At 46.2% G+C, this 18,217-nt stretch overlaps 1 protein-coding gene across 2 annotated transcripts in view; it reads right to left on the reverse strand.

Moving 5' to 3' along the window:
• LOC117746458 (adhesion G protein-coupled receptor L2-like) overlaps positions 1–18,217 on the reverse strand; it is a 57,946-nt gene that overhangs the window by 27,073 nt on the left and 12,656 nt on the right. The window contains exons 2-5 of one of the 2 annotated variants that reach the window (XM_034555597.1): positions 16,283–16,496; positions 12,549–12,658; positions 10,143–10,157; positions 8,144–8,944 (exon numbers count right to left, since the gene is read on the reverse strand). In XM_034555597.1, the coding sequence (XP_034411488.1) occupies positions 8,144–8,944; positions 10,143–10,157; positions 12,549–12,658; positions 16,283–16,496 (1,140 nt within the window). The remainder of the gene's footprint in view (positions 1–8,143; positions 8,945–10,142; positions 10,158–12,548; positions 12,659–16,282; positions 16,497–18,217) is intronic. The other variant, XM_034555596.1, reaches the window with a different exon arrangement.

Raw genomic sequence — 18,217 nt, forward strand, 5'->3', positions numbered from 1 at the left:
CGGGGCATCCTTTGACAGGTGATTTCAGTACCTAGGGCTGATTAAATGTCAACAATGAAGACAAAGCCTGTCTGCGTTTCACTTTTGTTCTGCCTGGTTCATCTCGCTCACGTTGATAAAGCTGGTGAGCGGAGGGAGAGAACTGCGGCGCTCGGGGGGGAAAAACATACATCAGCAATAATGCGATTCCAATGTATTCCAATCCACGCCAAGCAAATCGGTGTGTGTGTGGGTGTGTGTGAACGCGCCGCACGCACACACACGCTCGTGTTTGCTGCTTAAAACGACGGATCGCTGCTGCAGAGAGCCGCGAGATAACTGGGGAATGAGAGCAGGAATAGGGAATCTATACATCGTCCATACAGTATGAATAGTCAATATGTAAGGGAGGAGAACCCAGTGAATGTTAATGTGCATGTACATATATACTCCTTCCCTGTATGAATGATCATACATCTTTTACCCACGACCACCGGATCATATTTATTTGTCTTCACGTTCCCCGGGTGCTTTTTGGGAAAATGCAATATCATGCTATCCGACACTCCATCATCAGACACATATCTCCATTTCCTGAGCGAGAAGGGTGACAAAGCCCACGTTTCACGTTTCACACTAATCAGCCAGTCGGGGGAAATCTTTGCTTCTTCTTTTCATTGCAGTGAAATATATCAGAGTTTATTACAAAAGCTGATATCCTGGCGACGTGCTCAGGAGGACACAGGAGGTTGAAGACGGTGTTCCTGCGATGCTAACTAGAAGAAAAAATAACCACCCGACGGCGTTGGCCGAGGGCTGACATTTTACTCCGTGACCTTCTTCCCCTGGCAGGAGCCCTCGCTAATGACCTTTTTTTTTTTTTTAACGCTTTCACACATTGTGTGTTTCGTCAGCTGCAAAAAGCAACAGCTGACATGCTCCTATAAAATGATAACGTCTTCCTTTAGCACCCACGGGCTACGAAAGCAACAAAAAAGGACCAACGGTGGGTGGAAATGGGAAAAAAAAATGGATCGCCATATACAGTATATAAAGTTTAGTTTCACCAAAACGGACGAATAACTCAACAAGAAGAGTTTCAAATACATGTACTGCCAGGAAAAGTGAGATGATTCATCGGCTGCCGCTTTTGATTCAATCTACGCATATAATGCAATACAAGGGCAAGTGTAATTGGGTTTGAACATATTAAACCTCCCCATACCTGATCAAACTTCTGCTCTTCCAAAGGCTGATGATACCCGCCCCAATATGCATTTTCCTGTAACTTGCTGTCATCACCTGATTAACCGGTTCCAGCTCGCTCCAAGTCATGGCTCCAAAGCCCCCTCTACCACCCACACTGCATCACACATTAGTATATTATTATACAGGACAAAGACGTATTCGGTTTGGCCTTGGTTTTTTTTTTTTTTTTTAATGTAACTCTGTCATCTCAGGCAAATGCTTTTAGCACATATTATCATTAGGGATTCAATAAATTCAGAGGCGACGCATTCAACGGGGAATACTGAGTGTGCAACCTAAAGAAGCATAATTAATTTGCCCACATCGACATGCGAGGGCTGCGACTCGTTTCTATTTTCATTATTATTTATTCATTTGGTCTACAACATGTCACACGTGGTGGTGGAACACGTTGACCACAGTTTCCATTGACATCGTTGAACCAACAAAAACCTTTGGGTTTTCAGGCCATTTTGAAGATATCACCTTTTTGGGATATTTTTAATGGGGATTTTATTTAATTTGTTCTATTTTCTGTCATTTTACATAGAGATCAAACGACGAATCTATTAAGAGAGCATAATTTGTCAGATTAAACCAAAAATTAAAATAACAGTAAATGGCCGCCCTAATCCCCTTAATCACTCACAGAATCCAGTGGAGATAAAAATCCTAATGAATTATACGTTATATGCTCTATTACCGTGTCGTTTCATGCTGCCAGACAGCGGGTCATTGTCTCTCTCATGTTCAGTCTCTCAGGCAGAATCGTAAAAAAAAACATATCGCATTCATTAATCCGACTGAGTGATTCTTTTTTGATTTTTTGATTCTTTTTTTTAAATCAAAGACAAGATGCGTGGATATTTGTGGCTGTTTACAGTCGGCGTGCCTTCGGGGGTTATCGGAGTGTGATGTCGAAGGACGCTCGACAACACAGAATAAACCACATTATTCATTTAATAGGACATCAAGCGACGCGCTCGTCAGAAGTCTCAGCTTATCTCGATGTCTCTGTACATTTTCTTTTGATTCCCAGAGCCGCGTGTCCTCAGCCAAGAGAGGGCCGCACCAATTAGCTGCCGATTCTCTCAAGAGGCAGTTAAGTCACTCTTTAGGGGCAATCTGACACCAAAAGGCATACCGTTGCCGAATAACACCTCTTGTAAATAATGAAAGAGTTTGAGATCGAAACACTTGAAAAAATGGCTTACGGAGGAGTCTAAACCGGAGTGTGTCAATTAAAACGGAGAGCGGGGAGAAAAGGGGGGAAAACCATTAATGCGAGAGCGTCAGTCGAGACATCAGAGATGAAGCAGAATTAGTTTTTTATCACTTTATGGCCCCCGGGAGTCATTTAAGTATCTGTGGGGAAGATGACACCGCATATAGATGTTAGGAGATGGATAATGCGCGTGTCTTTGCGCTCGCCGCTGCACAAAAAGAGCATTTTTTTATCCCGAGTTACACATATGCAGTCGGAATAATAAAAATGATCTACATGCCCGGGATGAATGGATCACGAGTCGCCTAATACCTGCCATTAGGGAAACGCAATGGCAACTCACGGCCAACTCAAGCTGTTTTCAATTGGTTTACATTCTGAAGAATCCCTCACAAGGCGAATCCTCCCCAGTACAATGACAAACAGACAAAAGGAAAATATCGAACCGGCAGAGCTCAGTTTAGAAATCATCTCTACTTCTAGCGGGCTCTGCTGAAGGCTGAAAAACCAAATCAATGTGTGCTCCGGGTCTCCTTTCTCTCCCTTTGGAAGTTAGCTGTCCTCGAACTGAAAAGCACCAGTTTCACCAGCACACATTGCTAAAGCCTGTAAGAAGGTAAGCAACCCTTCTGGAGGCTGGCGCCGGAAAGAAAGAAACGCCTTGACTGCCTTTTTTGTCGCCTCGAGCGGTTTCACTGATTCCTCAACTGTCCGTCAGGTGAACAAGAAAAACATTTATATTAATGAAGCCACCATTCAAATGTGGATTGTTGTTGTCGTCGTTGTTACATTAAGTTATTTGGGACCGATTAGACATTTATTTGCAGCATTGGGTTTGACTTATTACCAATAAACCGCTCATTATATACTACTCATTGAAAAATAATTGGTACTAAATACCCAACAGCTAAATAACTGAGTTACTCATTACTGCATTTAACGTGTAGAAATAAGAGAACAGCTTCTTCACTGGAAGAGACCAGACTAAAATCATTCTCAAATGAGGGTTCACAAAGTGCAACTGTAATGGAAAAAAAAAAGAATTCACACATCATTATAACACATTACTAAATTACGCAACGCTGCCCAACACTGTTGTTTTATGAGCTTTAGGTTCTGGTTGGTGGATTGTGTTACCTTTCCAGAGCGAGAAGCGAGCTGCCCCCCCCCCCCCCGCCCCCCTTACCCTTCTCTTTCCAGGCGTTATGCTAAGCTAAGCCAAACTTAACCGGCTGCTGTGATATTGATCTCCGAGAAAAGCCCCAAACGTTTGCTTAAAGCCGACCGATCGGCACGTCGAGGCCACAATCAGTAAGACACGGAGCGACCCATGGGTGTGTGCGGGTCTTCATATATCTTTATTCATCTTGCATTCAAGCTTGACTCAATAACAAGACCGCGTCGGAGGATAAGGACTGCGTGAGAGCTACAGTTGGTGTTTTTGCCTCTTTTACCGAGAGCCAGTGCTGGTAATTAATGACAGAGAAACAAGTCCCAGAAGACATGAATTTTACATTAGGCTGTTTATGTGCGCTCATGCTGTTCGGCTTCATCCGACCCTTCTAGACGTGGAGCACACAGCTTGGCGTGGAAGGTGCACGGCCACGAGACAATTAATCTGCAGTTTCTTACTTAACGCCGTTAAAATATGTCTTCATCTTTACTTCCCGGACATTAAAACAACTCAAGTCGTTAAAAAACTGTTGAGTGGCCTTTTATTGACTTTGTTGTTCTTTAAAAATTCTTTGGCACTTACGTATGGTATTTCGTAGTTTGGCTTTCTTGAAGAAATATTACTTTCTTGATTCTTGTTGTTCTGAGTTTGTACGTTTTGGATAAAATGCTTGTTTTTTCTGATCCACTACTATATATATATATATATATATATAATATATAATATATATAATAGTTTGGATACAAAAGCCACCCAATAACACAAACAAAGTAACCAATCGGTGGAGTCTAGTTGCTTTGAAGAGAGCTTCAATTACCCATCAGAAAGGGCATTCTGTTGACAACGTAATGAAACATCTTTCATTGTTTCGGTGACTTGTTTCCGCCCACAGACGCTGTTACAACGTTCTCTTCAACGCCACCGGACTCCTTTGATCTTGCAGCATGTGGGGGGGGGGGGAGTATGTAAACACAACATCCCTTCCAAAGAATCCCTACCGAACCCTTTCAGCCATTTCCAAAAAGTAGCACAGCGACCGTTAACATGACCCACAACATTATCGATCGACTTACTTCGACGTCACCGCAGTCGTCGTTTCCCTTTTTAGAAGAAAAAAAAACCGAACGCAGATGGCGTTGACCTTTAAAGAGCAGCAGACAGAAAAAGCTCTGCCGGGCATATCCCGTGCTCTGCGACGGGGGTAATTTATGAGGCCTGAAACTGAGCCGTGTGGAGCAGCAGACATTGGCACGGTCACAACGAGACGGTCTGAGTCAGACGGATGTGGCCCACAATAAAGACGCATAAAGACAGAAATACACTCGGAGCGCACGTCTCGTACGGCCATCACGTACACTACAAACCGTGAAAAGTGTTGATCCTCGCTCGCCGAAAGGCGGAACAATTAGAGCTCTTGCGAATCTCCCGACTCCGTCGCCTCAGCCTCTATTCCTGTTGCCGAGCATCATGCTTCAGAGGGTGGAACACGGGCTTAGTGCACGATACATCTATAAATGTCCTCTGTCTTGTCGGCTCACCTGGAGGCGTCGTTCAGGGATATAAAAGCAGCGCAAAAGTGCACCAGCTGAGGTTTAGCAACAAAATGGCTGAGCTAAAAAAGAAAGAAAGAAAAAAAGAAGGAGAAGAAGGAGAAACGCCAGCTTTGTGAATATAGATATCTATCATGCAGGATATGAAATAGTGCTTTTGCTTGACATTGCGATTGGGCGGATAGCCCACTTGTGCTCACTGCTTCCAGATTACACCGAGTGGCTAAGCCTTTTGGACAAAGCCATTCATTTAATGGCTCTCGTCTCGTCTTTAAGGCCTCAGATCAATGCTACCTCAAATACTAATTCATTTTCTCCTTTCTCTCCTTGTTAGTTGGAAACGCTCTCAGTAATTGCTTGCTCCTCTTGATTGTTTTTGCTTTTTTAAATTATTTTTTTTTTAATTCTTTGGACGGAAACCAGTTAATTTCTTTGCACATCACATTACCGCCGTCCCTCTAAATGTAACGGCGGGGCGTTTTTGGAGTGCTCTTTATCGGCATGCACCTCTTTCAGAGAGACCCCCGAGGAGGACGACTCTCTCGGTATCGATCATCGCTGGTTTGCAGAATCACAATGCATTAGCGGAGGGAAGGCATTTTCTTTAAATGTGTGCGAATTGTTTGGAACAATAAGCTGAAAGATCAATACGGCGATAGATCTCACCTAATGACTTCAACCATGGCCGCAATTAAGCAAACCTGCAGTGTTAGAAAACCCTCTGCACAAGGTAAAGGGAAATGCAGACGAGTCGCTGAGGTCAATTATTTTTCTGCTTTGATCACTTTTGCTCAAACTCCCTTATTATAAACCTCTAATCCTGCAGACACTTCAGCAGCGCTCTAGGATGAGCACGACAGTCAAGGTTGACGCCTTTGACAGAAAAGGACACGGACGCTTTCATCGCGTTACGCGAGCGCTCTCCGACGAAGAGAAACACACTTGGTTTTTTGGTGTAACTTCACTCCGTGGTCGATGAATCTTAATGGGCACAATTAATTTCCTTTACGCCTCGAGTGCCCCTCAGTTTCAGAGAGAGACAGAGAGAGAGAGAGAGGGCGAGACATTATTTCAGCACCATTAGATTACCCTGCAGAATAGGTTGTTTAATTCAAAGCCATATCATGGGCAGCAATAAATCCTAATAGCTTCGCAGTAAAGAAGTTAAAGGTGTAGATCGGGAAGAAGAATGAAAACCTAATAAACAAGAACCAATTATTTTTCAAGTGCCATTCAGAAAAAGCCCGGCGTGCGGCTGCCGCTGCTGGCCGAGGCATCTTGAGATGCCTCCTCTCTCCTTCTTGAGCTCGCAACATTTTCAAATTTTTTTCCATAAAGCACACTTAATGACCCACGGTGACACGTTTCGCTGGCAGGGACGCACTTTTGATTGGATCCCAATAACGGAAACGGGTGTTTAGAATAATGAGTGAAATCAACAACTGCGTTCCGTCGGGCCATCCCGTGATTAAACGCACTGTTCCCGAAGTAAGTGGCAACGCTGAGCCCGTGTGGCATTTGTGTTTAGCGAGGCATCGCAGTAGCTGAGAGAGCACATTAAACCCTTCGTTGGGAATGCTCTGCGATGGCCACTTTCCTCCTCTCCGAGCCTTATTCGAAACAAGGAGGGTGATTATGATAATTCAGCTGTTAATCACATTTACATGCATCGGGACGTGAACAGTCGAGCAGGCGGTTTGCACGCATGGAGAACTCATTAAAGTTTGGACTATTTTCTCACATGTCCTCCAACATACTCTTAATTGAGGCAGAAAGGACGCTCCCCCCCCCCCCCCCCCCCCCCCCCCCCCCCCCTCGGAGTGTCGAGTTATCATGCCCGGGGGGGATTCAAGGGAATGGCAGGAAAACAAACAGACTTGTTGACAAGAGGCCAGATATCAGGAGCACACAGCCGCCATTGAGACATCAACACTACCCTCCCCCCTTCCTCCCTCCCCCGCTGCATTCAGCAGCTCAGGTCAAGAATCAGATTTCCCCCAGGAAACCCCCTTCCCGAATATCCAGAAGTTAAAAATCATAACTTAATCCAGACCAGTGCTCGGGGGGCAACCTGAGCTTCTAACGTAACTAGAAGTCAGGTCAAGACCCCTTACACCCCCCCCCCCCGCCGCCCCTCCCCCCTTCCCTACTTCACGCAAGAGACTCAGCCCCGCTCTGCAGGATAAGGTGACTACAGCCCATTATCATCTTAATGTAAGGTCCCTGTCTGATGACACGTATGTCACCTCTCAGCACTTCACAGATTAATTTAAGCCCTCGAACCGCCTGACAAGATTCTTCACTGTAATTGATCTCTTTCCATCTCCTCCGCGGGGCTGAATCACCATGTGGTACACAGCTCACACACACTTCAGCCCGGTAAAATATCATGGTACAATAGGACAGCTATTATCTCCTGATCTATTGTAAAAAAAAAAAAAAAAAAAGAAAGGTAGCCATGGCAACACAACCTGAAATCCTAAGGTACGGTGAAGAGGATAACCTCTGTGTTACAGTGCACAATACTTCTAAAATCTATTCCCAGTATATATACTGGGAATATATATATATATATATATATATATATATATATATATATATATATATATATATATATTCATAATGGTTTTGGATAAACCGGAGATTAAAGAATTTGATAGGGTGCAAGATCCTGCTGGAGTGAGTGCCTCAGCTTGCCTCATGGTAATAAAGAAGCAGGTTTCTGAAGAGGCCCCATCCCACCGGGGGGGGGGGGGGGCTCTGCCTCATTCCGAAGTGAATCTGTAATTTCTGTCTGCAAATGAGCTCTTTCCCCAAAGACCAACGCAGCAGCCCTCTTCTCTTTATCACACCTGAGCTGCATCCCCAAATTAAAAGGCTGCCATCTGTGCGATGCCTACGCCGCGAAACAAACAGTGGAGCGCTCAACCCCCAAAAAATAAATAAAAAACCCGGACAGGCGCTCACCTTCAGCGGGATCCGGCGGCCCGAAGTCCAGGTCGTAGCGCAGGATGTAAAAGTTATTCCACACGTACAGCTGGTTGTCTCGGGGGTTGTAATCCACAGCGGTGATGTACTGGTACTGGTTGGGGAAGAGGAAGTCGGTGTACTCGCCCTGGCTCAGCTTGGTGTTGTAGATGTAATCAATCTGGCTCCGGGTGGCCTCGCTCTCGCTCTCCTCGTAGGTGGAGCGCACCACGTGGAGCACGCCGCACACCATGAAGGCGTTGGAGGCCGAGCGCTTGTCGTACGCCGTCTCCCACGTGGCCTCGAAGCGCAGCGTGTACGGGTTGAGCTGGCTCACCACGATGCGCCCGTTGTTCTGCTCCGTGGCGTAGATCACCCACAGGCCCCTCTCGTCCACCGCCAGGTCGATGTCGGTCTTGCCGCCCCAGCGGTACGGCGACGTGTCGTGGTAGTTGGCGTTGTTGACGATGGCCTCGCCGCTCTTGATGCGCGTGCGCAGGTCGAACTTGACGATGTTGCGGGTGCGCTCCTTGTTGAAGAAGATGGCGCCGTCGTAGGCCACGAAGCCCGTGCCGTCGACGCGGTGCGGCAGTTTGTAGGTGGTCGTCTGCCGGACGTTTTTGAAGTCCTCCAGCGAGGCGTACTCGATGAGGGTGTCGGTGCGGTACGGCGTCCAGGGCATGAAGAAGACCTTGTCCCCGGCCTGCAGCGGGTCTCTGCACCACGACCCCGCTTGCTGCTCGGCCTCGAACAGGAAGGTGGCGTCGCCTACGCCCTTCAGAGTCCCGGGACAAATGAAGACTAGTGACAAGAGAAGAGAGTGGAGGAGAAAACACGGTGAGGCGACTCGTTTCCAAAAACAGACGGCAACACATTTGACACGCGCATCAGTCTTGCTGCTGTACAACTGAAGTGCGGGATAAAAGAGATCAGGGATGGGGAATTTGGGAGGAAACTAATGCTTTTGTTCTAGCGCTAATGAAAATAAATGAAGGCGTCGTAGAATGAGAAAGGATCTCAAGGGTCTGCCGCTACATCCTAACAGGGGACCAAAGAAAGTAAAGAACAAAAAAGGGCACAAAATCCTGCAAATGAAAGACATGTGGAGTTGACTTTTTTTGACTTTTTTAAAATACCAGCACGTCTCCGTCGTCAAATGCCACATGAACAGCTGGATACGTGGACACACACTGCACATGCATACTGACATGACTGAGGTCGCCAACCGGAATGAAAAGGGAACGGACTTCACATCTTGTGGTAAGAGTGAACAACAGGTTGCTGATGGAGGGGCAGCAAAGCAAGAGGTAGGATGAGAGTGGAGGTCGGGGGGGGGGGGGGGTAAAGGAGTTCTACTACTTCTGGGGCAGAAGACGGGAGTAACCACTGATGGGTGAGAGAGGCCATGGCAAGGTTCCCATTTGGACGCTTTTTTTAAAAATTCATTGGTTCTGGATTTAAAAGGGGACACACCGTGAAATCTTTTTCTTTCTTTTTTTCTTTGCAAAAGTTTTTTGGGGTTTGTTGTTGTTTTAATTTGTCCGTGCCAATCTCACTCAGCCATCACTGCGAATCCACATCACGTGCAGCAGAAGTTGGTCCAAGCAAACCAAGACTACGCCAAATAAAGACTACACACACACACACACACACACACACACACACACACACGCACACAACTACTCATTCTTCAAGGGTTCACACAGAGCGAGACAAGAGTCCCTGGAACAAATCAACACCCAACAGTTGGCTGTTTTCTTTCACATTGCGAGAGAGAAAAAAAAACTATGTTTCGATGACCGTGGATGTCATTTTTAAATTGTGTTTAGGACTCCATGGGTGCAAACAATCCTCCTATGGGTTTAGCATTTGACAGGAGAGGCAATCAGGAAAGGGAGGACGGGGGACGGGGGGGGGGGAGCTGGACTCAACACCACAGAACAAGGAGCCAGAGGGGAGGGTGTGGGAGGGGGGGGGGGGACCAAGACCACTCATTTACCTTTTTGCTCCACTTCTATTTCAGGCATTGGAAAAGAAAGCAACAAAAAAAAAAAGTGCAAGAGGGAGAGAAAGGTTATCGTGAGTCAACTACCAGGTACAAAAGAGAAGAATTAGCTGGAGGATATGACCATGAGGTGATCTGCAGCGCTGCTTTGGGAAGAAGAGCTCAAGGCGGGGGGGAGGGAGGGGGGGGGGGGGGGGTCAGGGGTTGGAGAAAAGTGTTTGTCAGTGCACAACGTCTTCTCATCCTAGGATATAAAAAACAGACAAGTTATGGCTGGAGACGAGCTACGTGCCAACGCTTTCCAGAGCATTTAAACCTTTCATTCCTTCGCCGTCTTTAACTGCCAACAGAAAAAGAAAACGTGCATTGGCCGACGTATAAGCAAGAATAAATCCCCGTAAAAAAGAAATGTGCCTCCTAAGTGGCAGGAGGAGGGGAAGAAAACTCTGCCGGTCATATTTAGATGGATAGCATTCTTAGAGAAACATCACAGGAGTTATTCTTGGCACGTGTTGACTGAGGGTGTGGAATTTGGTCAAACTTTACAAAAAACACAAATCAAAACTCGACTCGCCCCGCGCGACGTAAAACACGGCGCGGCGCTGGGCGTTACACGGCGAAGCTCCTCCGAGAGCCAAAGACGTGACCGATGAGCAGTCGGCCTAAATATGGAGTTTCTGTAGTGGACTGTTGGAAGTCGCTTGAGATTCTGTGGGTGGAGGAGAAGTGGGCGGGGAAGGGGGGGAGGAAGGGGGGGAGGGGGTGTACAATATGTGAAAGATTAGAAGTTTTTTTTGTTTTTTTTTAAATGAGAGCACAGAGGTTAGTTGGGGAGAGAGAGAGAGAGAAAGAGAGAGCGCACGGGAAAGGAGGTGAAAGGGAGGTCTGTTTGAAAGAAGAGAGAGAAGAAGAAGAAGAAGAAAAAAAAAGGGTGAATATTTTCTGAAGATGTTTACAATTCATCAATTTGAATACTAAGTACTTTCACGGGGAGGGATGAAGCCCGGAGCTGCACTTATAAACTGCTCTACAACACCCCGTTTCAGGTAGATTAACTCAAATCAGATACTATAGACAGAGGTTAGAATGGGGCCCGGATTTAACCAACTCTATGGCACATTTAATTAAATCATGTTCACTCCGAAACACTAAAGCCGATCCGTGACCGACGACAGGAATCTGGTTAAACTTTCTTTTCTTTTTTCTTTTTTTACTTATACTGTTTCTTTATAGTTTGTTTCCACAGGATTTCACATCAGTGAATGTAATGTGCCTAATGTGAGACCTATAATGTGCCCATTTCTGTGTAAATCTCTCCGTTATTATCCCAGCAACACTGTTATTGAAGCTATTTCAAGCCCCAGTTCACCCCTTTTTCCTCAGTCCCCCCCCCCCCCGACTGGTATCCAGTAATGCAGATAGTTTTGGTTGTATTTTTGCCATAGTTTGGAAATATTTTGCCTCCAAAAAAAAAGCAGGTGAATGGAATTTTTGTTTGTGCCGACTCACAGCAACGGAGGGACTATTTCTATTTATTTGAAGTAGAAAGGTGCTCCAATCAAACGTTTTCTGTGGATTATCCAGAGCAACGGGAAACACTGTTTGCGGAAAAAATGAAATATTTGTTATAAATGTCATGTTTCGTTGTCGTGAGCGCAGCTACAAAACCACGACGTCCGTTTACTTGTGTTGCCCTGCGAGACGGAGTTCGACGACATTGCGTTTGAAACCCAAAAATCCAGTGTCCTCGAACCTTTCATAGCGCTTTTCAAAATGTTATAGTTTCATTTAATGAGTTTTCCACATTTGCATGAAAGCAAACTTTGTGCATCGCTAGAGCTGCTTGCTCTTAACACTGGAGGCGGGGCTTAACACGTCGATATGATATGTAAAGACGTTGTCGAACTACAAAAACACAAAAGGTGAGGATTTCTCTCCCTTCGCAAACACTCTTTGGCTGAGTTGAGACTCTGGCTTGCAGCGTGCATATTAACCAGACAACAACCAGCCGTTTCATTGAAGCCATTACAGGGTTAACATTAATTTACATAAACAACAATAAGGTCCAATGAGGGGGTCTTCAGCCTTTGAGCCTAACAAATCTGGGTATTTTGCCCAACCTGAAGATGGATATTAAAAAAAAACTAAAAAAAACTGCACAAATCAAAAACCAAAACTATCTGCATTGGCTGGATACCACTGGAGGAAAATGAGAAAATATAAATTAATTTGAAAATCTCATGAACTGACCCCGTCGAACCACTTAAATTAAATGATCATGATCAAAGCTAGTTCCTCCAGCTGAAGATACCGTCTACAGACACTTTGAAAAAAATAAAAAATAAATAAAAAAAGCACACAGTAAGAGTTCAGTGTGAGATTTTGGATGGCGATACTTACTATAGGGAACACACTCATACTGGACCTCTAAGTACTTGTAGGTGCCAGGGCATGGATCAGGAAAGACATCAGAGCCAGTGACAACCACACACTGCGTACGGTTGTTGCACCTAGAAAAAAAAAAGATTGACCAGAGATTTCATCATGACTGCTCATCAAAAGACACGTTTTTTTTTAAATAACAAGACGGGCGGAGCCGCAAAAGGGAATCGAAGAAATCCCGGGCCTGGGGGGAGGGGGGGGGGGAGGGGCTGTCACATGTGCATTCTAGCTTACACCTTGGCAAACAGAGAGAGAGGGAATGAAGGCATTAAGGAAGTGTGAATGAATGTAAATGAATACGTGATAATGAATGAAGAGAGGGAGAGAGAGAGAGAGAGAGAGAGAGCAGCTAAAGGCCTGTTAGGAGTTTTTGCAAAGGCATTTCCTTTAACCGCGTCTTCATGCCGCTATTGAAAAGGGGAAGACGTTCATTAAAAACACACAGGACAGGTGGTGGCGCTGACGTGCAGGTGGACTGGAATGGTTGCTCCTCTGTCTGCGTGCGACGAAACGACACGGCGACGTCTTTTATCTTTTTCATTTTTTTTTTTAAATTTGCCCCCGAGAATGAAATAATGGAAATGGGGGAGTTTGAAAGTCTGATGAGTGGATTGCAGAGTTAGTGTGTGTGTTTGCAGATGTTTCTGGGTGGTAAAGAAGTTCAAGTATAGAGGGAGAAGGAGGGGGGTGGGGGGGGGGGGGGGGCAGTGTGTGTGTAAATACTGTATCGGGTGGAATTGGCCCCACTTGATAACAACGGTAGCAGATGCAAACGAGAAGAAAATCGGCACCAAAATAGACAATTCATTGCAAGCAAGCCTCCGATTAATATTTCAGAGGAGGGTCAGCGGCAGCCATGCAAGTCGGACATTGTACATTTCAACACTGGACATGACTTTCAAAGAAACATTAGTAATTCAAGAGGCTTTTCTTTCTGTCGCTGCAAAATGGGATTGTGCAGCGCAAACAACCTCACAAACAACCTCACAAACAACCTCACAAACAACCTCACAAACAACCTCACAAACAACCTCACAAACAACCTCACAAAGCCTCGACTCGGCACTTACAGCGATGCGCGGTGTTAGTCATATGTATTTGAATATAAAGGTGCAAAGTCCATTATGAAGTTAACAAATAGCATCGGCTCAAACGTCACCGGTGCCAGCTGCACTTATGAGATTCACTTTTCTGGCTTCACGGCATCAACATGTGAACCGACTGACGATTCAACAAACAGAAAGATAGCATTAGCTCATTTAATATAATGAGTTATTATGTATTATTGTAATTAAATTAACATGCGTAATGCTATTTACTCCACACCCGTTAGCTACAATATTAACATGCTGCTTACGTGTTGACGCATGAATAATAAAATGCATATAATAATATAGAGCCATTCGGCACGATAGCTTCTTTGATACTTCAGTGCATCGTTAATACTTGTGGTGTTTTTTTTCTTTTTTTGCGACATGACACTGACAAATTATGACTTTTTAAGTCAATATGGCAAATGTGTTTGTAAGAAGGACCTTTTCTTAGATACGGTGCAACAATAACGCTCATTTGGAGTCCTGTTTCTGGCCTACTGGTGAATGCACATCCAATATTTTCTCTCTTTTTAGCTCCGTTTTGGCCTCCGCCACCTCCTGGGGAAATGCTGCCCCTGCTGGTGCTGAGCGGGTAGCGCCAGCGTCGCTTTAACAGAGCTTTTTCTTTTGGTTGAGTCCAATGAGAGCCAAAAAAACCCGATGAGCTGACAGATCGCAGCTGCTAATTTCCTTCACACGGTGAGATTTCACTGCGGTGTCTATTTGTTCTGCGGTCGTGAGATGCTTCGGAGCAAAAGGGAGGCGTCGCCGCTCAGCATTTAACCCGCTTACGGAAAGTTGCCGCACGTAATAGCAACGTGTTTGCTTTCCATCTAAGAGCTGCACCTCTGACCAGAGGAAACATTCATTCTGTTGTGCGTGAGGCCGTCGAAATGAGGAAAGGTAAGTCGGCGAAACAGCTTTATTTAGATGATCCTCTTACGAGTGGATAGTTGAAGCTACGCGAGCGGGGAAACCGGAGAGGCGGCGGGAACGAGGTCGGCAGGGAGAGAGAGAGAGAGAGAGAGAGAGAGAGAGAGAGAAAGAGAGAGAGAGAGATGCATCGTCCATCAACAGTATACATCTCTGATGGAGCCGTCTCCTGAATATTAAACAGCACCGGTAACCAGAGTTTCCATCACTTCCTTTGTACATTTTTCACTTTTTTTTAACTCGACCAAAACGCATCGACGTGGATGTCGAGAAAATCGAGCCGTTCGATTTCCCCGTTGAGCCCCCCCCCCACCCCCCCACCCCGCGCTGTTCCCATCACCTCAATCTGGTTTAACATGTTTGTTTATCTAGCTCTCGCCTTTTGTTAATCCTCCCACGACATTGGCAGAGAATTGTGTCGTTTTTTTTAAAAACGTCCCCCAGGTTTTTATCGGTTTGCTCGGGACTGAAGGAGGACTCATTAAGGTCTCCCAAAAGCTTTGCATCCCTGGTTATCTCATCAACCTTAATTACGGTCAGGAGCACATTTTCTCTGAGCTGAAGAATCATTAGAATACTTCAGGCTTGTGGTGCACAAGTCTTCGCTCGCCTCCAGGGAATCTTGAAGTGAGGTGTGTGTGTGTGTGTGTGTGTGTGTGTGTGTGTGTGTGTGTGTGTGTGTGTGTGTGTGTGGGGGGGGGGGGGGGCGCAAACCAAAAAGGGTCAGGTGTGTGTTACCGTATGAGAGCGTCGGGACTCGGCTGTAAACATATGGAGACAGGAGTGAGAGGTCTGTTTCCGAGCTATTCTGCAGTTCTTCATCATGAGGGTAAATACAGGAGTGAGTGAGGGAAGAAAAGAAAAAAACCAGAGGAGTGAGATGGTGGGCGATGATGCTCAGACGTTAGCCTAAGGGGGGGGGGGGGCAGGTTAGGGCAGAGCAGAGCATCAGAAGACGAGCTGCGCTGGTTACCATCTATGAATAGTTCATCCCGGTGCCCTTTAAAAATACACACGCCTCTAGGGGGCGAGCTGAAGTGTTGCCGTGCTGTCGTTTGACAGCGAAGCAGCACCCTGCGAGAGGGTAGCCGGGATAAAAGGCACGCCGACGGGCGCCGCTCGCTACCTGAGGCACCGCCACTTCAATGCGATACAAGTGTTTGAACAAAGCGAGCTCAATGTTCCAGATAGGGAGTTAAGAGGGTGTTTCGCGTGACTCTCTCTCTCCGTCTCACCGAGCTGCACTGATTGTGACTCGAAACAGCAGCAAACGCGCAGCTGGTGTGAAGAGCTCCGCCGCGCCGCGCGGATGTCAATTCCTGCCAGTCAAGAATTAATCTGCGCCCCAGTTTTTCTGATTTCAAAATGCCACCTACATACAATCTAGTTCAATGAGGGAATAAAGACACATAATAAATAAATTTAAAAAAAGGTGCGAGATGTTGATTAATTGTCCCGTACGTAGGCGGCTGCACGAACAGGGTGATAATTTAAACGCTTTCTTTTGTGTGCAGCAAATGTGAGGCGGCAGAAGGAGAGAGAGAGAGAGAGAGAGAGAGAGAGAGAGAGAGAGAGAGAGAGAGAGAGAGAGAGAGAGGTCCGTACGTTGCCAGCTCTGGGTTATGTTTGTGAAATGAGATCCCTCCTTCTCCCCCAGCGTTTTACCTTTGCGATATGATCTTGTAGGCGTCGGGGAGATAGCAGTTGACGTTCTCCATCTGGAACGGGTCGGCGTCACAGATCTTGTCGTCGGTCCGTCCGTAGTTGGCCGTCTCGATCATAATGACATCACTCCCCGGGCAGCGGAGATCAATAGCGTATCCTTCACACGAGAGCTCCCTCCTGACCAGCCCGAAAGGCAGGGCCGCACGGCTGAACCCTGACGGGGAGGAACAAAGACCACACTTTAGGGAGAATATGACGATTAATGAGGATGAGGATCCCCCGTCGCCCCCCCAGCCCGTTTCAGTCGGACCACACACACATCGCGGCGGTGAAAAATCCCCAGGCGCAAAAAATAAATAGGCAACAGCAGTCCAATGTTTACCACGGTTTTTAAACAGTTGGGCCATTACACGCGATACAGGAATGGAGAACGGCGAAACAATTCATCTCTCCATCCCTCTGTGGTCTTGGATGTTGGCTAAGACATCACATCTTAAGTTATTGGAGACCGATGGTAACCTCATAAATTCCTGAGCAAACACAGAGGCTGCGGAGCATCAGCAGGGCCTCCAACTAGAGAACATCCACCGCGGAGCCAATCCTATCTGGACCCGAGAATAGTTTGCTTTGCACCCCCCCACCCACACACCCCTCATTTATTTATTTTTGCTTTACTTGCCCTGCAAAGACAGATAGAGGAAAAGGGCAAAATCCCGGCAGAACGGAGCGTAATATAATCTATTTTACGGTGTCGGGGATCGAAGATACTGGAGTCCACACGGGAGGAAAAATCTATACATGGAACACAGCAGCCAAATAGCTCTACTTTCGGGAACATTTAACTCAAATATGCCCCCCCCCCCCCCTTTCAGCAAGTTCCTCTTTATTTCCTTTTTTTTCTTCTTCTCCAAAGTTAATAGAATGTCATGTCACCAATAGGGTTAAACAAAAAAATGTACAAAGAGAGAGAGTGAGAGAGAGAGAGAGGGGGAGGAAAAAAGCAAAAGGGTGGAGAAAAAAAAACAAAGAAATCCATTATCTGAAGTTAAAATGAAAAAGAAATGGTCTGCAATTATGAGAAAACAATTATGTAAAATCTAAGTAGAACATGCAAATGTGTTCCATTTAAGAAGTGCGCGCGGAGCACTGCATGAACTGTCAATAATCGGCCGTTGTTTGCAGCAATCGTGGTTCCCAGAGGGGGCAGCTACCATTTGTATGCTCTCTCTCCTAATTAGCCCTTCTCTCAGCCCGTTGCCTTCGCCGTGCTCCCACCGGCTCCCCGAGCATTGTCGTGTACTCACACTTACCACCTCGGGTTCACTTTGCACCCTCACTCTAATTATCCTCACACTTCTGACAGTCGGGGCCTGACGCAATTAGCATTGTTTGAACTGCTCAGAGTTGAAGTGGTTCCGGCTTGAAATTCCTGCCCTGAAACCCCTACCCACCCCCACCCCTACCCCGGACCCACATTTCTTGACGGTCCCTCCAGCCGGCAGTTTCCCGGCTCACTTCTAATGATATTCTGTGTCGCAAACACAACATCTGTGAGACGTTGTTGAGAATATAATGTTGGAGTCGTCCCATATTAGGTAGTGGTCTTGGTATAACAAAATATGAAACTAATGGTATAGATTCTCTGGCTTTCGGCCACTAGACATTTCATTACAGCGCCATGATCTGTCTAATGGCCAGTAGATTCTGCTTAGCTAGACTGTTTATCACCTCATTAGGAGACGTCAGTGTAGTCGAACCATAAGTGGAGGGCTATGGGGGGGGGGGATCACTCGATCTATTCCAATAACCACGACAATTACCCAAACCTCTCAGAAAAGCCTGTCTAGGATGGCGGATGATAAAACACGAGAGTGAAGTCGCCGGCTTTCATGGCGAAGACTAATGATCGCCCCCGCCTGCCATTCCTCACGGGGA

Source organism: Cyclopterus lumpus, chromosome 17 (assembly GCF_009769545.1).
Source record: "Cyclopterus lumpus isolate fCycLum1 chromosome 17, fCycLum1.pri, whole genome shotgun sequence".
NCBI classification, from domain to species: Eukaryota; Metazoa; Chordata; class Actinopteri; order Perciformes; family Cyclopteridae; genus Cyclopterus; species Cyclopterus lumpus.